General features: G+C 35.7%; 3 protein-coding genes across 8 annotated transcripts; 1 reads left to right on the top strand and 2 right to left on the bottom strand.

Moving 5' to 3' along the window:
• The first annotated feature begins 774 nt into the window (after window positions 1-774).
• On the top strand, window positions 775-1,940 carry LOC110815085 (RING-H2 finger protein ATL16-like). The gene is made up of 2 exons (XM_022042741.2): window positions 775-1,258; window positions 1,349-1,940. Exons 1-2 carry the CDS (start codon window positions 894-896, stop codon window positions 1,794-1,796), a joined length of 813 nt encoding a protein of 270 aa, XP_021898433.1. The 5' UTR covers window positions 775-893; the 3' UTR covers window positions 1,797-1,940.
• Window positions 1,941-2,658: 718 nt separating this feature from the next.
• LOC110814991 (Tetratricopeptide repeat (TPR)-like superfamily protein) lies at window positions 2,659-7,001 on the bottom strand. Its single transcript, XM_022042606.2, has 2 exons — window positions 5,252-7,001; window positions 2,659-3,167 (listed from the first exon to the last, which is right to left on the bottom strand). Exons 1-2 carry the CDS (start codon window positions 6,919-6,921, stop codon window positions 2,918-2,920), a joined length of 1,920 nt encoding a protein of 639 aa, XP_021898298.1. The 5' UTR covers window positions 6,922-7,001; the 3' UTR covers window positions 2,659-2,917.
• A 4,171-nt stretch (window positions 7,002-11,172) lies between these two features.
• APG9 (autophagy 9 (APG9)) lies at window positions 11,173-19,313 on the bottom strand. 6 transcript variants are annotated; one of them, XM_022042655.2, is made up of 12 exons: window positions 19,206-19,313; window positions 18,824-18,844; window positions 18,242-18,323; window positions 15,939-16,587; window positions 15,506-15,823; window positions 14,622-14,844; window positions 14,286-14,465; window positions 13,963-14,169; window positions 13,473-13,550; window positions 13,305-13,375; window positions 12,409-12,519; window positions 11,173-12,262 (listed from the first exon to the last, which is right to left on the bottom strand). In XM_022042655.2, exons 4-12 carry the CDS (start codon window positions 16,511-16,513, stop codon window positions 11,434-11,436), a joined length of 2,592 nt encoding a protein of 863 aa, XP_021898347.1. In that variant the 5' UTR covers window positions 16,514-16,587; window positions 18,242-18,323; window positions 18,824-18,844; window positions 19,206-19,313; the 3' UTR covers window positions 11,173-11,433. The 6 variants fall into 6 exon arrangements, with proteins under 6 accessions (XP_021898347.1, XP_021898348.1, XP_021898346.1 ...); XM_022042656.2 differs by having other exon boundaries at window positions 19,022-19,224; XM_022042654.2 differs by having other exon boundaries at window positions 18,242-18,844; window positions 19,206-19,296.
• Between the last annotated feature and the right edge of the window lie 100 nt (window positions 19,314-19,413).

Below are 19,413 nucleotides of genomic sequence, written 5' to 3'. Positions count from 1 at the left end.
CCTTTAGAAAATAAAATATTTGGTCAAAGCACCAAAAAAGATAGTGCTAAAAACTGATTTTTTTAATAATTAAATTTTATTAATTTCAGATTTTACCATTTTATTGATTTAATAATTTTTTTAAAAAACATATAATATTAATTTTATTATTGAAGATTTTATATGTATTAATTTTTGACTGAATTTCCTATTACCTTTTAAATTTATTTATTTTTATAATTTGATCTACCCGATTTGATGAGGACAAGTTATATTATAACGAATTTTTTGATTATTTTGTTCTTAAACCGAGAAGTCGATAAATAAATAAATATTTGATATAATTTAGTCCGAAGCATTTGTTTTAATCAAAATTTTCAGTCTAGGTTGAAATATTATTAAACCCGTATTTTTAATCATTAAATTCAATAATTGACATAAATGATAATTTATTTAAATGAAAAATATTATTATGGTATAATTAGAAACTTTGGTCGAAAGTAGTTTTGGTAAGTGTTATGTTCATCAAATTATAGAGAGAAATAAAATTGCATTAGTTTTATAATAATTCCTGTTAAAGTTAGTCAAAATTCTATTTTAAAATTTAAACAAAAATAAATTATTTAAATAAGAAGTGGGAAATTACAAATTCTAACTTTTTTTTAGAAAAAAAATTCTTATTTTAATCTATTTAATTTAATTAATTAATAATTATTTTATTAGAACTAATAATATATATATATATATATATATGTCTAGGAATAATTTGCAATGAAATCACAGACGCACTCTCTCATATCTTTTGCTTTTTTTTTTTGAAAAAGAGAGAGAAAAAGACTACTCATACAAAAACCTCATGGAACAAAAACATAAACACTTGGTATAACCTGCTAGAATTTGAAGCTTCTCCTTCCATGGAAACCCAATCAAATTTTCATACTTCACATCCTGCTTTTCCCATTTCAGCTCTTGTCATCCTAACCATTATTTTCACAGCTTTCTTGCTGATCAGCTCCTACATGTTCTTGAGCAAATTCTGCTCTAACTCCCACCAACTAATTAATCTCCTCATCAGACGTACTCTATCTGTTTTCCACCATGAAGATGATCATGATGATCCCTTCATTGCTTTCTCTCCATCAATGTGGAATCACGGCCTTGAAGATTCAATCATTTGGGATATCCCAACTTTTCGATTCACCAGAAGAAGATATGATGATCAGGAGAGGAGAATCTATGGCTGTGTGGTTTGCTTGAATGAGTTTGAAGAAGAAGATAGGTTGAGAATTCTTCCCAACTGTGGCCACATTTTCCATTTAGATTGCATCAATATCTGGTTTCAAACAAATCCTAATTGTCCTCTCTGCAGATTAAGCATTTCAGGCACAAACCCATCACACCCAATTCATATCATTGCACCAAGTTCTTCCCCACAGGATAATTCACATTCATTTACAGGTACTGATCTTGTGGATAGCGACGATGATTTTGTAGTGATAGAAGTCGGAGGAGAAGATAGGCGAGGTGTTTTGTTAGATGGAGAAATGGAGAGGCAGAGATCAGAAATGATTTCAAGGCAAGAAATGACTCCAAAAAAGGTGGAGGAGCAGATCAAGATGACAAGAAAAAGCAAACATGTTTCGATAATGGGAGATGAGTTTATTGACCTTGTAAGGGAGAAAGATGATGAGTTTTGTATTCAACCCATCAGAAGATCTTTCTCTTTGGATTCTGCAATTGATCAGCAGCTTTACTTGACTGTTCAAGCCATGATTCAGCAGAATTACAGGCATGGAAGAGAGATTATAAGCAGTTAGCAAATTAGAGAGTGCTGGTGAAGTAGCGAAGTTATTGTTTTGCGTTGGGAATGGGGGATGATCAAGAAAGTTAATTTAGTTTATGAAATTTTTCTTGTTTTTCAAGAATTGTGTCTGGTTTTGGCGGTGACAATTAATCAAAACTGGGAGTGATTGAGATTGCAGAAGGTGAAAAGAGTAAAGAGGGGTTAGAATATTGCTTGAGCAAGAATGTGGGAAAAATGGAATGATTGTTTCTGGATTATGTTCATTCACTTGTAGAGTTTCTTCCTCTTAATGAGTGATCATGATTGGTTTCAGTGCTTCTTTGTTTAAAGTGAATAAACAATCACGTGCACACAGGGCTCTACACACATATATGTATATGTATACATATATATATATATAAACGAACATATATAATGATGGTGGTGACTGGTGAAAGGCAGAAGCTATAATTTTGCTTAAAGTGTAAGCATTCTCCATGCATTTTCAAAGAAGCTATAACTTATGGTTCATACTGTTTGAGTTAAATTGTACTTTCATATTAATTTTCATTTTGAGATTATTTATGTTACTTTGCATATATATATATATATATATATATATATATGCATTATATGCTCAGTAGAGAAAAATTTGCATTTATTACTCTTTGTTAATTACATCCTCATCTGGGTCTTTTATAATTCACTGTTAATTACTATTTTATCATTAATGTTGAAAGCACTATTTTTATTTTGAATATTAAATGAAAAAATTAATTAATTTATTTCAAATATTAAAAATATTAATAACGGGTATATTAGCCTTTTTAATTCTATTTCAGTTCTGTTTCTGTTTAATTTCAAACATTTGAACCAAACCCAAACCAAGAAGTCAATAAGAAAATGAAAATATACCAACACTGCATATCAGTATAGCCAATACCAGCATAAGAAATGCACTGATGTTGGTGGGTGCATCTTATAGAATCACCAAGACAAATACACAAATCTCCTGTTCTCCTAATTCTCATAAATCTACTCCCTAAAATGCCGTATATATATATATATATATATATATATCAGTATATGGTACATAGCATCTGATAAAAATGCCAAATAATGCTATATGGGCTTACTGGAAGAAAACTGCCATGGTTACCTGGTTGAAAGTTTTGCAACTGGTTTTTCATTATCAGGATGATTTGATTGTGCATTTCTAGCTGAAATACTAGTCTGGGGCAATGGCAAGGCTTTTATAGGAAGCCGGCTAGTTGATGAACCACGAGCCTTTATCTTTAATTGTTCAAGTAGTCGTTTGGCTTCCAAAAGTTCACCTTGACCACTCGGTCCATGGCTTTCCCAGGCATCAATTACGCGCTGCTGGAATTCCATTGCAAGGGTATAGCTGCAAACCCAAAAAAGGGATAAAAAAGGTTAGACTTTAACCAACAGCAAAATTATAAGATAAACAAAATACAAAAATTCTTTTTACTTAGGAAGAACAGGAAACAAGCTTATTCATCACCATCTCAAGTCACATAAATGCAATCATGCGACATAATAAGTCTTGTATTGATGCACCATCACCATGTATATAAATAGGTTGAAAAACTGTTCTTTGAAATTCTGAAGTGTGATATTCACCTCATTTTGGCTCATTTCTACAGAGATGCACCACGTCTATCACTTTCATCTATCAGCATCTCCAGGTTTTGTATCTTTCTACTTCCTTGTGTTTAGTTCTTTCGCAATTAAGGATTTAGCTTCCCTTAGTCAATCTACTTCCTTTTTCTGGCCCCAAGTAGACATTGCCGTTTATTTTCATAACTTGACTCCTATGACTATAGGATTTAGCTTACCTAACTCTACTTATTTCAATCTTAAAACTCATGACTTGATCCCAATCCCAGGACTGTAGTAGGTAGGCAAAAAGATGAGAGATTACTCATCCATGTTCTCATAGAAAATATTCCAAACTGTGATCAAGAGAGTAACTGTATCAAGAAGGAAGTTCATTTTGTTTCACAGGTGGGCCTAATATTACAAGCAAAGGAAATTGTTATCCAAGAAATGTTTCCTGGCATAAATCTCAGGCAGAGTATGAAAGAATTATCGAAGAGAAGGAAATGCATAGATAAATTTTTCTTTTTACAGACTGTAAAGTTTGACCTCATGCTTAGAGTTTTATCTCCCACTTAACCTTTATGTTGCCTTCAATTGCATTCAGCAGTTCAATAACTTGGTCCTCAAACTCATCAAGGCCAACCCTAATAATCAACTTATCTTAGCTACATTGTTCATTACCAGTGGTGAAGCGTCAACCCAAACTTTATCAGCTATGGAAGAGAAGTTACAACCTTCTTCAAACTGGAGTTGCTCACAATCTCAACAAAAGGTTGTTGCTTCGAGTCTCCATTAATGCCCATACCAATAAAGAACGAAATCAAGACCTTGCGAGCTAGACAAGAAGCCCTGAAGACCATTGGTGAAATCTTGAGAAAAGAAAACCAAGAAGAGTCATGATTTTTCTTGAAAACATAAGAGCAAGACTTGGGTTGAGGATATTTTACGAGGGCCTTAATGGGTCCCCACAGCCTCATTGGCTTCATAACCTTAAGAGATAAAGATTCTCTTATGTGATTCAACCCCCCAAAATGCTTAGTGCTCAAGAACTTTTGTCCCTTATTCGATCCTAAGGCTAACCATAATGCATTCCCTTCATGCTCTTAACCACGAGCTTTCTGATTTTCTCAAGTGAAATTTGCTGGAGGCATTGGCAAGCACACCCCACCTCAACTAACCCAAAAAATGGAGGATTGAGTTTCACTATCATTCTCACACTCTCATTGAGTCAACTGCTCCACCATAACTTAAAATCAATGACTAGAAAACTCCAGTAAAGAAGAGGCATGGGTGACGAAAGGCCAATAGACCATAAGGGCTTCCTCTAGAAGAAGGAAGACTAAAATTTTCTCAAGAGAGAGAGAGAGTTTTGTCAAGGATACCATACAAAACAAAACAATTAAATTAGACATTTTTATCAAGTTGTAATTCTACATGAAATTTAATCCAATCTATTGGATTTCATCAAAAACAACATCTTTAAATTTTAAACGTAAATTTCTCAAATGATGCATTTAGTTTTAGTTTTTTTAGTTTTTTAAAAGACTAATTTACTTTATTTGGTACCAGTCCTTACCATTTACACTAGTCCTTGTGAACAGTTTTAATCAATCCAATCAATTTCTTTACCAGTATTCTATCCAAGGCAGAATCCTATCTACCATACCGCTACTATTAATAAGGCAGTAAACCACATACTGGCTGGTATACAGCACAATATTGACTATGCTGATACTGGGACCTCTTAGAGAGTTCGAATAACTTGCAAACTCTTCTTTTTTACATGGGGCACCAGTATTAATTGAAATCTCAATCATTAATGAATAAATAAAAGAAGTAATGAATGAACCAAGAAAAGATTCTTACCTTCCAATGGCACCATATGCTTTAGAAAGGTTCTGGCATGCTTCAATTGCATCAGCATGATGAGGACCCAGTGAGACATCCATGATGTCCTTTGCAACAGCAAACATCTGGGCTGCAGACTGAGGTCTATCTAGTTCCAGATATGCTGCCCCCAAATTGTTATAAATATATCCAACTCCAAAATGCTTGGGACCAAAACTTTCTTTCAGTCTCTCTGCTCCACTCTCCAAGTAAGGAATCGCTTGAGCCACCTTACCTGTCAACAAAAGTAACCAACCTATCCTAGCGGAAACACTTCCCTCAGAGTGTTGCTCCTGAGGGAGTTTCTCAAGTAGAGCCAGAGTCCTCTTTAACAATGAAATTGCAGTCTCAAACTCATTCATAGTCTCATACTGCAACGAAATCTCAGAGTATGCCTCTGCAACCTCCACAGGAGAGGTTGTCTCTTTTTTGTCAAGAATTCCACAAGCAATCTCCAAACACCTCTTGGAGTCAGCAAACTTTTCCTGGTTAGATAATGCCTTTGCCATTGATATAAACACTGATGCTCTGGTCTCACTATCTTTATCTGTCTGGTGGACAACATCCTTCAAAGTTTCGATAGCCTCATCATACCTTCCCAAAGCAATCTGCATATTTGCAGCATCAATCTCAGCACGAAGCAACTCGGAACCAAGACCCCAGTTCTTCAGAACTTTCTGAGACAACTCATTCTGCTCTAATGCCTTCTCATGCTCCTCCAACCCACTATAGATAACTCCAAGAAGCCTCCTATCATGAGCAACCTCAACTGAATTGTTTCCCAATCCTTTCTTATGTATCTCAAGTGCTTTTAAAGCAAAGGGCAATGCTTCCTGAAAATTCAAAACTGTAACATAAGCTTCGGCCAAATCCCTATTAGCCACGCCTAGTTCCCGGCTATCTTCCTCCAACGTCATCTCCTTAATCTCCAAGCACTTCTTGAGATTCACAAGAGCCTCCTCCCTCCTTCCCATTGCTGTCTTTGCATTAGCCAACTCTAGCTGCACTGCATGCAGAACCGGCCTAACATCCTCAGCATTAAGACCCTCTTCCTCTAACGTGCCTAATATCCTATTAGCCCTATTAAGATAACCCAAACAGTCATTAAACCTTTTCAAGTTATAATTAGCAGAACCCATCAATTGCAGAGCCATGGCAACGACCAAAGAAGGCTTATCACCATTATCCAAAGCTCTCAAAGCTCGATCAGCAAAAGAGAGAACCTTTGCAGGGTCTTCACCTTCTTGGTCAAGCTTGAGACCGACTTTCAAAGAAGCCAAGCCGAGTTCTCTTTCATCAAAAGATGCTTCCATTTTTTTGAAAGCCTTCAGCATTTCTTCCGCGGTTTGTGCAGACTCGAAGGCCTCTTCAAGGTCGGATTTTTGCTTCACTTTCCTCTGTCTAGAGGACAACTGTACTGACTCTGCAAGAGTGTCGAGATTCCGAGATGGGTTTGCTAGAAATCGGTTGGGTTTGAAGATTAAGCCATGGGACTTGGAACAAGTTCCGCTGCAATGAGCAGGAGAGAGAAGTGAAGAAGATGAAGTGAGAGGAGGATCAGAAACATAATTTCTGGATGAAAGAGGATGAATTGGTCTGTGCTTATGACGAATTAAGAGAGAAAACAGAGAAACTGAGGCTCTTTTCATGGTAAGACTTGCGAGGTTCTTGTGATCGTCTTGCGTTTGTAGTTTGAGGTTTTGCTAAAACCCTTGCTACAGGAAGAAACTCTCTTATACATATATAGATATAGTAATAACTATCATTTTTTATAATTAAAATTTGTATTAATTAATTATCATGTATCTATATATATATATATTTTTTTTTTGCATAAAAATCAATAATTTAGGAGAAAAATATGAGGGAAATGTTATTTTAATATCATAATAAAACATTTAGCGAAAAAATTTCAATAAAATTTCACTAAAGAATTCTTATATGTTAATTGTAGAAGTACGATTTATTTAAAAAATAAAAATTAACATCATAGAGCCCAAAGCATCTATTTGAACATGAGAGAAAGTATACTCTTTTACTTGCAACCCTAATATGCTCTTGATTGTCTAGTAAAATTTTTTGGAGAAAATAAACTTCTAATTTTATTATTTAGAAGATATATATAGAGTGATTATTTTTATTATACCATTAAAACTCTAACTAATATAATATTCTACTTAACATGAAATTCTTATCAACACTTCCCTTCAAGTTGGCGCAAAGATATCACACATGCCCAACTTGCAAATTAAGTTCTGAAGAGATTTGTTACATAGTCCTTTAATAAAAATGTTAGTCACCTAGTCGTCAGAAAATATATGATATAAGTATAGAGAGCCACTAACCATCTTCTCTTTTATGAAGTCTTGATCAATCTCAATGTGTTTTATCTTGTCATGTTGAACTGAATTATGAACAATATTAATTGTTGTTTTATTATCACAAACCAGAGATAATTTCTCATCTTTAAACAGTTTTAACTCCCTTATTAGCTTTTGTAATCATAGTAATTCACATACTACTTGGATTATTTTCTATATTCTGACTCAGCACTGGAGCGAGCAACCACACTTTATTTCTTATTTTTCTATGTGATTAAGTTGACTCCTATAAGTGTGCAGTAACCTGTAGTTAATCTTTTATCATCTAGGAACCCAACCCAATCGATATCTGTAAATGTTTCTATTTTAAGGTAACCATACTTAGAAAAGAGCAGATATTTTTCTAGTGCAGACTTCAATTATCGTAATATGCAGAAAATAACATGTAAATGAGTCTCTTGAGAATCATGCATGTATTGGCTCACAAGACTAACTGCATATGCTATATCAGGTCTGGTATGTAAGAGATAAATGAGTCTTCCAATTAATCTTTGGTATCTTTCCAAGTCAACTGATGTACCATTATCTGCTTGCAATTTGTGGTTGCACTCAATATGTGATTCTACCAGCTTGCAACCCATCATACCAGTCTCTTATAGTAAGTTAATGATATACTTCATTTAAAAAACAAAGATCCCTTTATTGGATTTGATAACTTCAATCCCCAAGAAGTATTATGATTTTTCTAAATCTTTTATCTTAAACTCTTAATCAAGAAATTTTTTCAATCGAGTTATCTCCTTTGTGTAATCTCTAGTCACCACAATATCATTTATATAAACAATGAGAAGAGTGACTTTACCCTCACGATATTTGATAAACAAGGTATGATCCATTGCTTTGTTGATATCTAAAAGAAATCGTAACTTTTCTAAACCGTTCAAACCATATTCTTGGAGACTACTTCAATCAGTATAAGATCTTTTTTAATTGGCAAACTTTTCCTTGCGTCCTCTCATCTTCAAATTCAGGTAGAATTTTTATGTACACCTCTTCCTCTAAGTCTCCATGGAGGATTGTATTTTTTACATCAAACTGCTGTAGATCTCAATCAAAGTTAGCTGCGTAAGATAAACGTATTCTAATTGTATTCATCTTCGCAACAGATGCAAATATCTCCTGATAGTCAATCACATAGGTCTGAGTAAATTCTTTAGCCAGCAATCTACCTTTGTACCTTTCATCGATATGTCTGTTTTATATTTTATGGTGAACACCCATTTGCAACCAATTATCTTTTTTTCCTGTGGAAGTGAAACAAGTTCTCATGTTTCAGTCTTTGTCAATGCTTTTATTTCTTCAATCATAACTTTCTTTCACTTAGGATCTCCTAGAGCTTCTCTTCAATCATGTGTAATAGACATAGAGGAAATAGACAAGACAAAAGATCTATAAGAGGGAGATAAAGAGTCATAGAAAATAAAGTTAGATATAGGGTGCTTAGTGCAAGTTCTCATTTTCTTTTTAATAGTAATAGGTTTATTTAATAAATCACAAAAGAAAGATAACTCACTAGTATCTTCTGGAACTAGAGAAGATTCTTGACCTATAACACACTGCATGATAGTTTTTTCAAACTTTTCTATCATTGAATACCTTTTCAAGTCTGCTTTATCTAGACATCCAACATTATTTTCTTGTTTAAAACTTTCTGCAATAGAATTTTTATCCTGAATATGACTCTCAATTATTACCCAATTAAGTATCACTTCTTCCTTTTCACTCTTCCTCTGATGAGGTGTTGGGTTTGAGTTGAAGTAAAACTCATTCTCCCTAAAGATAATATTCATAATTATAAATTATTTTCTAAATGGTGGATGATAATACTTGTAGTCTTTTTAAGTAGAAGAATATTCAACAAATACACACTTAAGAGTTCTAGATTCTAACTTGTCCACATTTTTTATATGAACAAAATCACACACATCCAAATATTTTTTGGGAACAATTTAGGAATTTTTTCCTTACAAAACCTTTATAGGACTTTTAAAATTTAGGATCCGCAAAGACATTCTATTAATAAGATAAACAGTTGAGAGAACTGTATTCCATATTTTTTTGGCAGTGTTAAACAACACATATGTTCTAACAATATAAAGTTGCATAAAATTTATGAGCCATGACATTACCAATGATCTCTCAAAGTCCCATCTATTATATTTTAAACTACCAACATCTGGTTTCTTCACCTCACCAGTAATGTAGCCCTGCAATCCTTTACATTTGATGAATAATAAATAAGATCTCGACCAAGTAACATAGCTAGTTCCATCAAGTTTTACGGGATTGATTTGTAATGAAAGACATGCAAAGCTAGTAACACTCACATTTTTTGCTTTTGTCATCTTAGAATGCTAAAAATAAGAAGAAAAAAAATAGTAGTAATAAAAAACAGACCTCCTCCTATCTACACCAAAGAGCCAAAAAATGACAAAAATAATTGAAAAAAAAAAACAAAACCAGATCTGGCTCGGCTAAGCTCATCTTGGCATTGGCTCGTACACGGACAACTCTGCTCAGGCGCGGATGGACCAGGTTGGAGTGGTCCGACGCGCGAAATGGCCACACCAGACATCCAGTGCGCAGAAAAGCGAACTGACGCGAGGGAGGGGCTTTGTTCGGTCAATGCAGAGCGACTCAGCGCGCAACCAGAGCAGCATGGTGTGCAGGAGGATCAGTTGACCCGTCTCCAGACGCGGATCAGCTGGATCGGAGCAGCAGAGGGTGCAGAACGGTAGATCTTCCGAACACGCGCAGTCGCGTGAAAAAAAGACCGGATAATCACGATCAAGGCGGATTTTGCACGGAAAGGAACTATATTTGTCTCAATCGGACTTTTCTGGTGGTATTTCACTATTTTTCGTGCCGAATGGGATGAAATTGGTGGCGCATGTGGCTCACGGGCCTTTGCTGCCGGCCGCGCGTGTGGCGGACACGCACGAAAACTGTGGCTATTTTGGTTGGGTTTGAACGGCGACTCTATCTGGATAATGTTGGGTTTGGTTTCTTTGGTAGTTGAATACCAACTTCGGCCTATTTTACTTATTTTAAGGATTTTTTTTAAAATCTTGAAGTAACATTCCTTTAGCTATGATATCATGAAGTTTTTGGAAGAAAATAAATTTACAATTTATTGCTTATATTTTGTGTTTACATTTAAAAGATATATATAGAGTGGTTATTCTTATTTTGGTTGAACTCTAATTATAAAATATAATTATATTATTAGAATTTTAACTAATATAGTATTTTACTTAGTATGAAATTCTTATCAACATCTAGTTACCTATAAAAACACATGGACTAAATATCATTCTAAAAGAGTCTGTTTAGATAATAATTCGAGACATTAGTGCTAACATAAACTTAGGTCATTTAGACATGAGAAAATGTGGGCAAATATCGAATAGATAACAAAATTGCGACCAACACTGTCTTAACCAACAAAAATGCTAATGAGTATAAGATGAGTATGAAAATTAAAATATATACAAACAAATAAAAATATATACAAACAAATAAGTGGAATCAATGAGATCAGAAGTGATCAATTGCCAGTAACAATCGTTTATACATTTCCACAAGGTTTACAGGGACTCCTAAAATTCAAGCCATATCACCTTGTAAATCAAGTGGAGGCATAATGAATCTATATACAGAAAAGAATACAGAGTTTCCCTTGTACGCAGCATGAATTGCAGCCTGGCCATGGAAACTCGTTCGCATTCCATCCATCTGAAATCAAAAGTTATTCTCAACAAACTAAGTGTTATTTAATCACTAGAAGGTTGGAGGTTTTATTTCGAGAATGGGACTTTCAGGAGGTCTGCTGTAAATATCATCGAAATGGAGACTAACATCCCCTCCTCTCACTTCAAGGTCATCCGTGTAAGCAGTCTGGGATAACCGCTGTGGACTCCTCCAATCCAAGAACTGATCTTGCTCTTCACTTCTTTCAAAGAAATTATCATGATAGTTGTCTGGAATGTAGCGGTTGAAATCAGGAGGCTCCAGAAAACTTTCCGTCTGTGCACCACGAGGGCTGCTTCTAGCCCACCAATGGCTTCTAGTGTGTTGTCCAACATTGCTTGCTTCATGATGCTGTAGAACACTCTCACGGAAGAAAGGAGCTGATGTTGATGCCTCCAGATGCGACTGCCACCGATCCTCGTACTGGTTTTCCCAGTAGTCATTGTTCCTCGCATCATTTTTCGTTGCTTTTGGTTGCATCCAAAAATCTCCTGGATATTGTTCAGTTGCTTCAGATAATCTTACCTGACTGATTCTTGCAGTTCTGCTTACCTGTTCAGGCCGAGACATATAGTACCAGTCAAGAAGATAAGGATGACTCTTTTGATCTGCATCAATTAGCCATAACGAATCCGAATGATGGCCAGTTACAGGAGGATTCAATGGAATCTCCCTTGATAAAATGCTGTTTCTATCAACATGGCCTCTCAGATTTGCGCCACCTCGCCACATCCTAGCAGCAGAATATCCATATCTAGCATATTGCTCCTGCAGCTTTTGTTCTCTGAAAGTTCTAAGATTCAACAGGAACTGCTTTCCCTCCGGATTTGGCTCCCAAGAAGGATAGCTACTCTGGAAACTGCAAGCCAAATAGAACAATTTTTTGACAGTATGGTCTTTATTGCTTCTCCAACTCAAAGTCATCTTTTAATAGTCTATGAATTTGCAGGCACTGCAGAATAACAAGAGTACTACATGATTCCAATATCACTAATATAATCATACCTCAAAAATGATTTCTCCATTTTCCCCTGAGAGCTTCTCTGACTACGAGGTACATTGTGTGGTGAGCCATAATTGCTATTGCCATGGTGCTGAAAGTCGAAGATGCTAAAACTGCAGAAGGTTAAATGTAGAAGTTAAAATCTGTCTTCAGTCATGATGCATGGTCACAAAACTCATTGATTGTGGTTTAGAAACAGATGTACATACAGCGATAAAAGTAGTGTTGTTAGAAGTAGAGCAAAGGACTACAAGCTTAGAAAGTCTTAGCTCAAAATGTAAGCAATGCAGAGAGGAGCGACCAAAACAAAATAGTCTCTCAATCCTTATGCAAAATCTTAGCCCCCTAAAGAGCAAGATTTTATTGGGACTGTTGCTTAAACATTTCACAGGTTTCAACCACAATGCCCACAACCCGGCACGGATCATCTGTCTCTGTATCATTTGCTCCTTAGTCCATCCATAACCATGATCTAAGTGAAGACACCTTTGCGTGAACCCCTTCCCAAAAGGAGGGGAAAGTGACAAGATTGTGAGTCATTGTCGATCTAATTTTCTTATCCCAACTGTTTTGGTGCAACCCGAACTTAGCTTAACCAACCTATGCCAAAAAAAGCAAGTTGTAACAGAAAATGCCATACCAACTTGGTCATAAGAGCAACGGTTTTGGACACCAGAGATTCCATATATCAAGGTCCTCCTGCTTCCTCTAATCTATTAGCAATACCAACTGGGACTCTAAACAAGGATCACTAGTACAGAGAAATATTACACAAACACTCCTGCAAGTGTGTGACAAAGCCCCTAAGGAAAACAATGTGCCCTTCCAAGCCTAAAGCGGTTAGAGACTTTCACTATTGCAGGGCCCAAAAAAGAAACAGAATATTTAGTAGATTAACCTGCAAACATGACCAACACCTTCAACATCCACTGTGAAATCAGCAATGAATTTTAGAATGTCATCCACCCGCTGCAAAGCAAAAGCTTTACGTACTTCAGCAAACAAAATGGTCCATGCAGTGTTAAAGCAATAATCAGAAAGATAATTAAAAGACCAAATGACACACCTCTGGAACAACAAATATAAGCAAAATTGGCGTAAGGAAAATTGACGCCATCTCCTCAAGTAGCATCATTCCTGTATACTGCATTACAACATAAGTACATTGCCTTAATTGAAGAAGTCCAAAAAACTGAAAGAGCAAACTACATCAATTCACAATGCATTCACCAAAATACATGGCACATGGCAGATAAGTAGGCCAGTAGAAACAAAATCTTCTTGCTTCCATGCAACACCATAAGGTGAAAAAGATCAGTATTGTCATACTCTGAACAGCATACTCTTTTACACTAATATTTACCCAAGGTGCCAAAAAATAACTCAACATCCTCTTTTTTGAACTTAATGGCAAAGAAAAAATGAAATTAAGTGACAGATGAGTAAAGGAACACCAAGTACCATATATATTGGCAATTTCCAGGATTTTCCATTTGATTGCGCATGAATTTCCAAGTCTAAGGAAGCGGCAGGATTAGATATTTCAGAAAGATTACCTGGAATAGGGTTTCAAACTCGACACGAACAGTCTCGGTATTTTCTTTACTGCGCCACCTCTTTGGCATATAATGTGTTTGTTGGACCACCATAGACATTGCTCCCTCTGGATCAAGGACCAGAAGCTCATCTGTAATAGCAGCTCTACTAATAGCCGTTATAGTTCCAAAAACAGCAGCATACCAAAACAAATTGCGGCCAAATATCTGCATATAAAAAAAATATACAATTTCATCAAAAAAGCTAATATGTCACCGCGCACAATCAATTTACAGCAGTGATTACTAAAAATGTTTAAGGTGCCAGAGTAGAAATTCGTTACATGGCCCTCTAGTAGAGATTCCTCCAGAAAAGCAATGATGATCAAAATTGCTGCAAAGCCACCAGAGACAAAAGAGATGAACTTTGCGATGATAGAAATGATTGGTGAAGGGAATTGCTTTAGATATTCAGAAGCATGCACTACACTGCTGTTAATCCGGTGCTTGAATAGATGGTCGACCTGTAAAGCAAACAAAAATATTACTTCTAAAAATTGTACTCTAGGAGATACTCCTCCCCATGCCAGATATAAATAGCAGATTGGATCTGTTTGATTTTGCAAACAACAGAGAGAATAGAATCCTTTGGTTTGTAAGAGAAGGAAAGAAAGCACTACCTCATTAAATTCCCTGAAAATCCACTTTGACAAATTTGACCATCTTCGAGAAGATGCTGTGCTTGGATGATTGTAGAACTGTTCAGCATGCCTTAAGAACAGATATACTAACATGAATATAACAAGAAATGGCGACAGAAGAAGCATGGCAAGCCCGACTACCATAAGCCTTTTTCTTAATGTTTTCGGATTAGAAATAAAGTCCCTTCTAACACAAAAATTCCTGCAGCAAGGGAATGTTCAAATCAGAAAAATGATTATATACAGCTCCGAGACTGTTCTCATTTCATAATTCCAGGAAGCTGACATCTTCCGATTGAAATACTCCAACTTTGACTTAAGAAAACAAGGATATAGAATTAACCCATTGAATAAGAGAAAAAAAAATCCGACATGAAACGTAAATACCAATTAAAAGAAATTACTGTAACCAGTCCAAAACTTCCATGATCCCTGCAAAAATATCATTGCATGTGCACCCTTCAAGAATTTTGCATTGGCAGCACCAATTCTGGGGAAAGGCCCGTTTCTTTTAATAAAAAGGGGAGAAATTATAAAAACATGATAACATTGACGTCAAGTCTTAAACAGCAAAACCAGTGTGTGAGATGACATCATGCAATAAAATAAAAATAATAGAATGACAGATTTAAGCACATAATCTGATAGGTCCTTGAAACAGGTGCATCCTTATCTTTCAACTCATCAATAACAGCAAAAATTGGAATGAACAGAAACAAGAAGGCATGGAGTAGGACTAGTGAACTTGAAAAGAAGAGCAAGTACAAACGGAAAATGACTCCTCAGCAATTAAAAAAAAAAGATATAATCCAATAATCTAACATGTCCAAATGTTGTGGTTCTGACCCTGAAATTCAACATACCGATCAAACATGCTATGCAGTATGCACCAATTTAAGGTCCATTCAAGGGTCTTTGTCAGCATTAGGCGATGAGCTCCATTTGGCCCAGACTTAACTATTGGACCAGCACCTGGGACCCACTGAGAGATTGGAAAAGCAAGCACTCCTTTGTTAAGCAGTCCAATCAAGTAGTTCTCCTTCCGCATTAGTCGCATCACCACATCATGGGCGGTAAGATCCTTAACAACACAAAGCTGTTGTGAACTTTGTAGCTGAACAACCTTTTCAAGAATTGTCGCCCATGGCATGGTTTGGATTTCATTGTCAGTAACATGGAGACTGCAAAATGAAAAAAAAAAAAAAAAAACAACCTTGCAGTTTGATGATGAAGGCTACAGAAAGGTGAGAAAGGTTTTCCTAAAAGTAACTTCTGAATATGTTTCATTTGACTTACCTGGTGTGATAGAAGTGCCGGATCGCAAGAGTATCTTTTAACTGGGCAAAAAACCTGAGGAAACAAAAGATCCAGTATATTGAGAATAGCCCGAGATATCCTACAATGATGGCCTTTGAAAGTGTAAAAGGGACTAATGGGTGCCGGTGAAGTGCTTCCTTAGCAAGATCACATGGTTTAATTCCAGACTCAACCGCATCCATACCACATTTTGCATTACGAAGACCATTCCAATCAACATATAACAAGAAGAATCCTGAAAAACATATGGTGAATCCAAGACTAAGAAGCTCAACAATCCACTTTATAATAATGCACCAAAGGCCTTTCTCACAGTAGTAGCTGTAAAGTCTTTCAAAGAACAGGTCCAAGTCCGCAATTGGTTCCACATTCAAGCTCTCTCCATTAAGAAGTCCAGAAGGGCTCTCGCTTCCAGGACTTGGTAGCCTACCATATTCAGACAACTCGATCTCAGGAAACACATCTTGAACCAAGCGTGTTGTTAACGATGATTCACCACTATTTCCCCATTTGAAAATACTAAGAGCATTTGCAGCCTTTTGCCCCCTGAACATTATTCACAAATACAGGCAGTCGGCCAAAACAGCCAGTCCATTCCACAAACCGCGTAAATGGTTACAGCAAGGTTCTAAGAGCCAAAAAAAAGAAACTAGATTAATTCTGGCCATAAGGTTATATAAACAGACAAACCATGCAGCATGTATAAGAGAAGAATCATTTGTATGTCAGGAAAGACTAAGAGTAAAAGCAGCAATTTGAGTTAACACCAAGATTCTTTGTTCATCATTGCACAAGATGAGCACAATCATCACCATTCAATAACTTCCTCGTACGTATGTTTAAACTGAAATATATCAATGTCTTTTTGGAAAATCTTGATGCTTAAAACCCCAAAAGTCAGGGTGTTATAATTAAAAGACCATGCCATAAATTCCTATTAGCTACTAAGTGTCTTATAACTAAACAAAATCAAGTCTATGTGGTAAGAAAGTGAAACCTAAAACCCTGAAAAATTAGATAATAAAAGAATATGAACATAATTATAATTTTACCGGACATATAAGCTAAATCTAACCCCAAATTCCAATGACTCAATGAGAAGTTGTACAAATTAACAATTAGGTTCTAAAACCTGAATCCATTCTAACATAGTGCTCCAATTATAGTTTGCATGAACCGCGGCAGTTCCCAACTTACAAGGAATATAGGAAAGGGCATGGACTTGTCGGTACTACCCATCCCTTGACAGTGAATATCCACAAATAGAAAATATACACCGAATTGATTTCCCAATTAAACATGAAAGCATCGAATTGCTTGTAAAATTCATTTTCAATTTGAAAACACTTGTCTTAGGACATTAAAGCACCCCAATTACATATTCAATCAGTATCCCTATCCCACGAATGTCAACCGTATAATCTTCCTAATCAATCCCAGCTCCTAACAGCATACTTTGATTTTTTTCCCCTTATCTTCCCACTCCGATGCGGACCAACTGACCTACAGGCTACTGGATACTGAGAGACCCTAATCGTAGTCATTCTAATAAAACCAATGATGTTGGCACCTTATCAGAATTAAATTTATGAAGTCTTTCCAGATTATAGAAAACTGATGATGTAAGTTCAGAGCAAATGCTGAGTTAAAAAAAATCCTAAGTTCAGCAGGCAAAGATTGTATCATATGGTGTTAATGGTTGTTAAGAACAATCAATAAGTTTTACCACACATGTATATAAGGATGTAACATAAAGTGTCAACAAAATGATATGAGTTAACTAAGTTGGAGATGGATATGGCTTAGAAATTAGCATCAATATAAAGACAGTAAAATCAAACATTTCTATCTCCTGATTCGTTTTATCTCTACTTTGAACGAAAATGGTAAAAACCCACATTTTCCATAAAACTGCTATACACTGGATTAGTTTCAGTTCCTTTGAAGATCTTTCCTGCAGGCCAAATCTATAAACTACATTCATGCATTTATAGATACATTTTAACCCCAGACATCTGTTGGTGCTTTTAGTTCTAGAGGTCCTTAAAAACAACACTGCCCCCTATGCAATAATTCTTATCATGCATTACCCAAGACATCACACTACTGATGGAAAATGAAATACCAAGATGCCTAACGTTGAAGGCAATTACAATGTTTGCTAACTATTAGAGACTTGAACAACATATTTATGTATACAATTTTTATATATTTTCTACCACATTCTTAACTAATAACTATAAACAAAGAGCAATAGAACTTGTATTTTACTTATCACTAACCAGTGAGGCATGAACTGCAATGCAACAGCTCCAGAATAAGTAATTCCTCGGTATCGCAGAACCTCCAAAGCAATCAGAGTCTCTGTGTAAAAAGGACTTAGAAAAATCCATAAATCACCATATTCGTTAAAACTATTTGAGGGAGGGGCAAAAGGCAACACCAATTGATTATCACAAAGGATAAGCCCAAAAGAAGCAAAAAAGAATAAAAAAAAAAGGAAGAAAATAATCTATCCTGATTCAACTCAGTGTATGCTTCAAAAAGTAAAACCCCAAACTTAAACATAGGACTTCCTTATGATCATATAAGAATAAGACGCAAAACAGCAGCTTTTATCTCCAACATGAACTCTTACAAGCTCATGGCGATAACTATGATTAAAACAAAGCTTCTGTGTTAAATTACAAGTCAAACTCAGATGCTATATTAATCATAAACGCAGCATATTTTTCAAACCCAATCCCAACAACAGAAGAAATTAAAACGAAAAAGATTTAGAGAAAGAAACCGATAAGCGAATTAAACAAATAAGATTCAAAATGAATAATTAGATAGTATAGATGCAAAAAACACGAACTTACCTGCGACCCACCAAAGAAGAGCTGTGAAAAGCAAGGGGAAAAAAGCAGTAATAATCAGTGAAATTTACTCCTACCCAGTTAAGATTGCGCAAGAAAAAAAAAATGCAATGAAACGAATAGGAAAGAAGTAGATGGTACGAAGGTAAATAAGAGAAAGAAGGAAACTGGAAAACTATTGCTTGCAGAGAAAAGAGAGACCAAAAAGGAAGAAAAGAAGCGAAGTGCCGCTTGCGTGGACGAAAGAGGAAATTCACTGAATTTTTATTGTTGGTAAAATTGGAGTATAATTAATCCTTGATTCAGAAGGGAATTTGCAGACTTTTTTTTTTTTCGGTCTCCATCTCTAAGAATTTTAAAAAAGAGACGTGAAGACGAACAATACCTCCTGGCAAGATGAACTTCTCTGCGAATTTGTGGCTTTTTGACTCGATTCTTTCTAAGCTTTCTTCTCTACGGGGAAAGGCCGAAGCTTGAAGCCATGTCGGAGTTTACTTAACCACTGGGTTAACTCAGTTCAGTGGGCTCATTTTCTCATTCTTTTAATGTGGACTCAGTCGGATCGGTCCACATTTCACTTTGGGCCTAAAATT

Source organism: Carica papaya, chromosome 3 (assembly GCF_054855325.1).
Source record: "Carica papaya isolate Zhongbai chromosome 3, ASM5485532v1, whole genome shotgun sequence".
NCBI lineage: Eukaryota > Viridiplantae > Streptophyta > Magnoliopsida > Brassicales > Caricaceae > Carica > Carica papaya.
The sequence above is the reverse complement of the archived record's forward strand: the minus strand, read 5'-3'. Positions and strand labels throughout refer to the sequence as shown.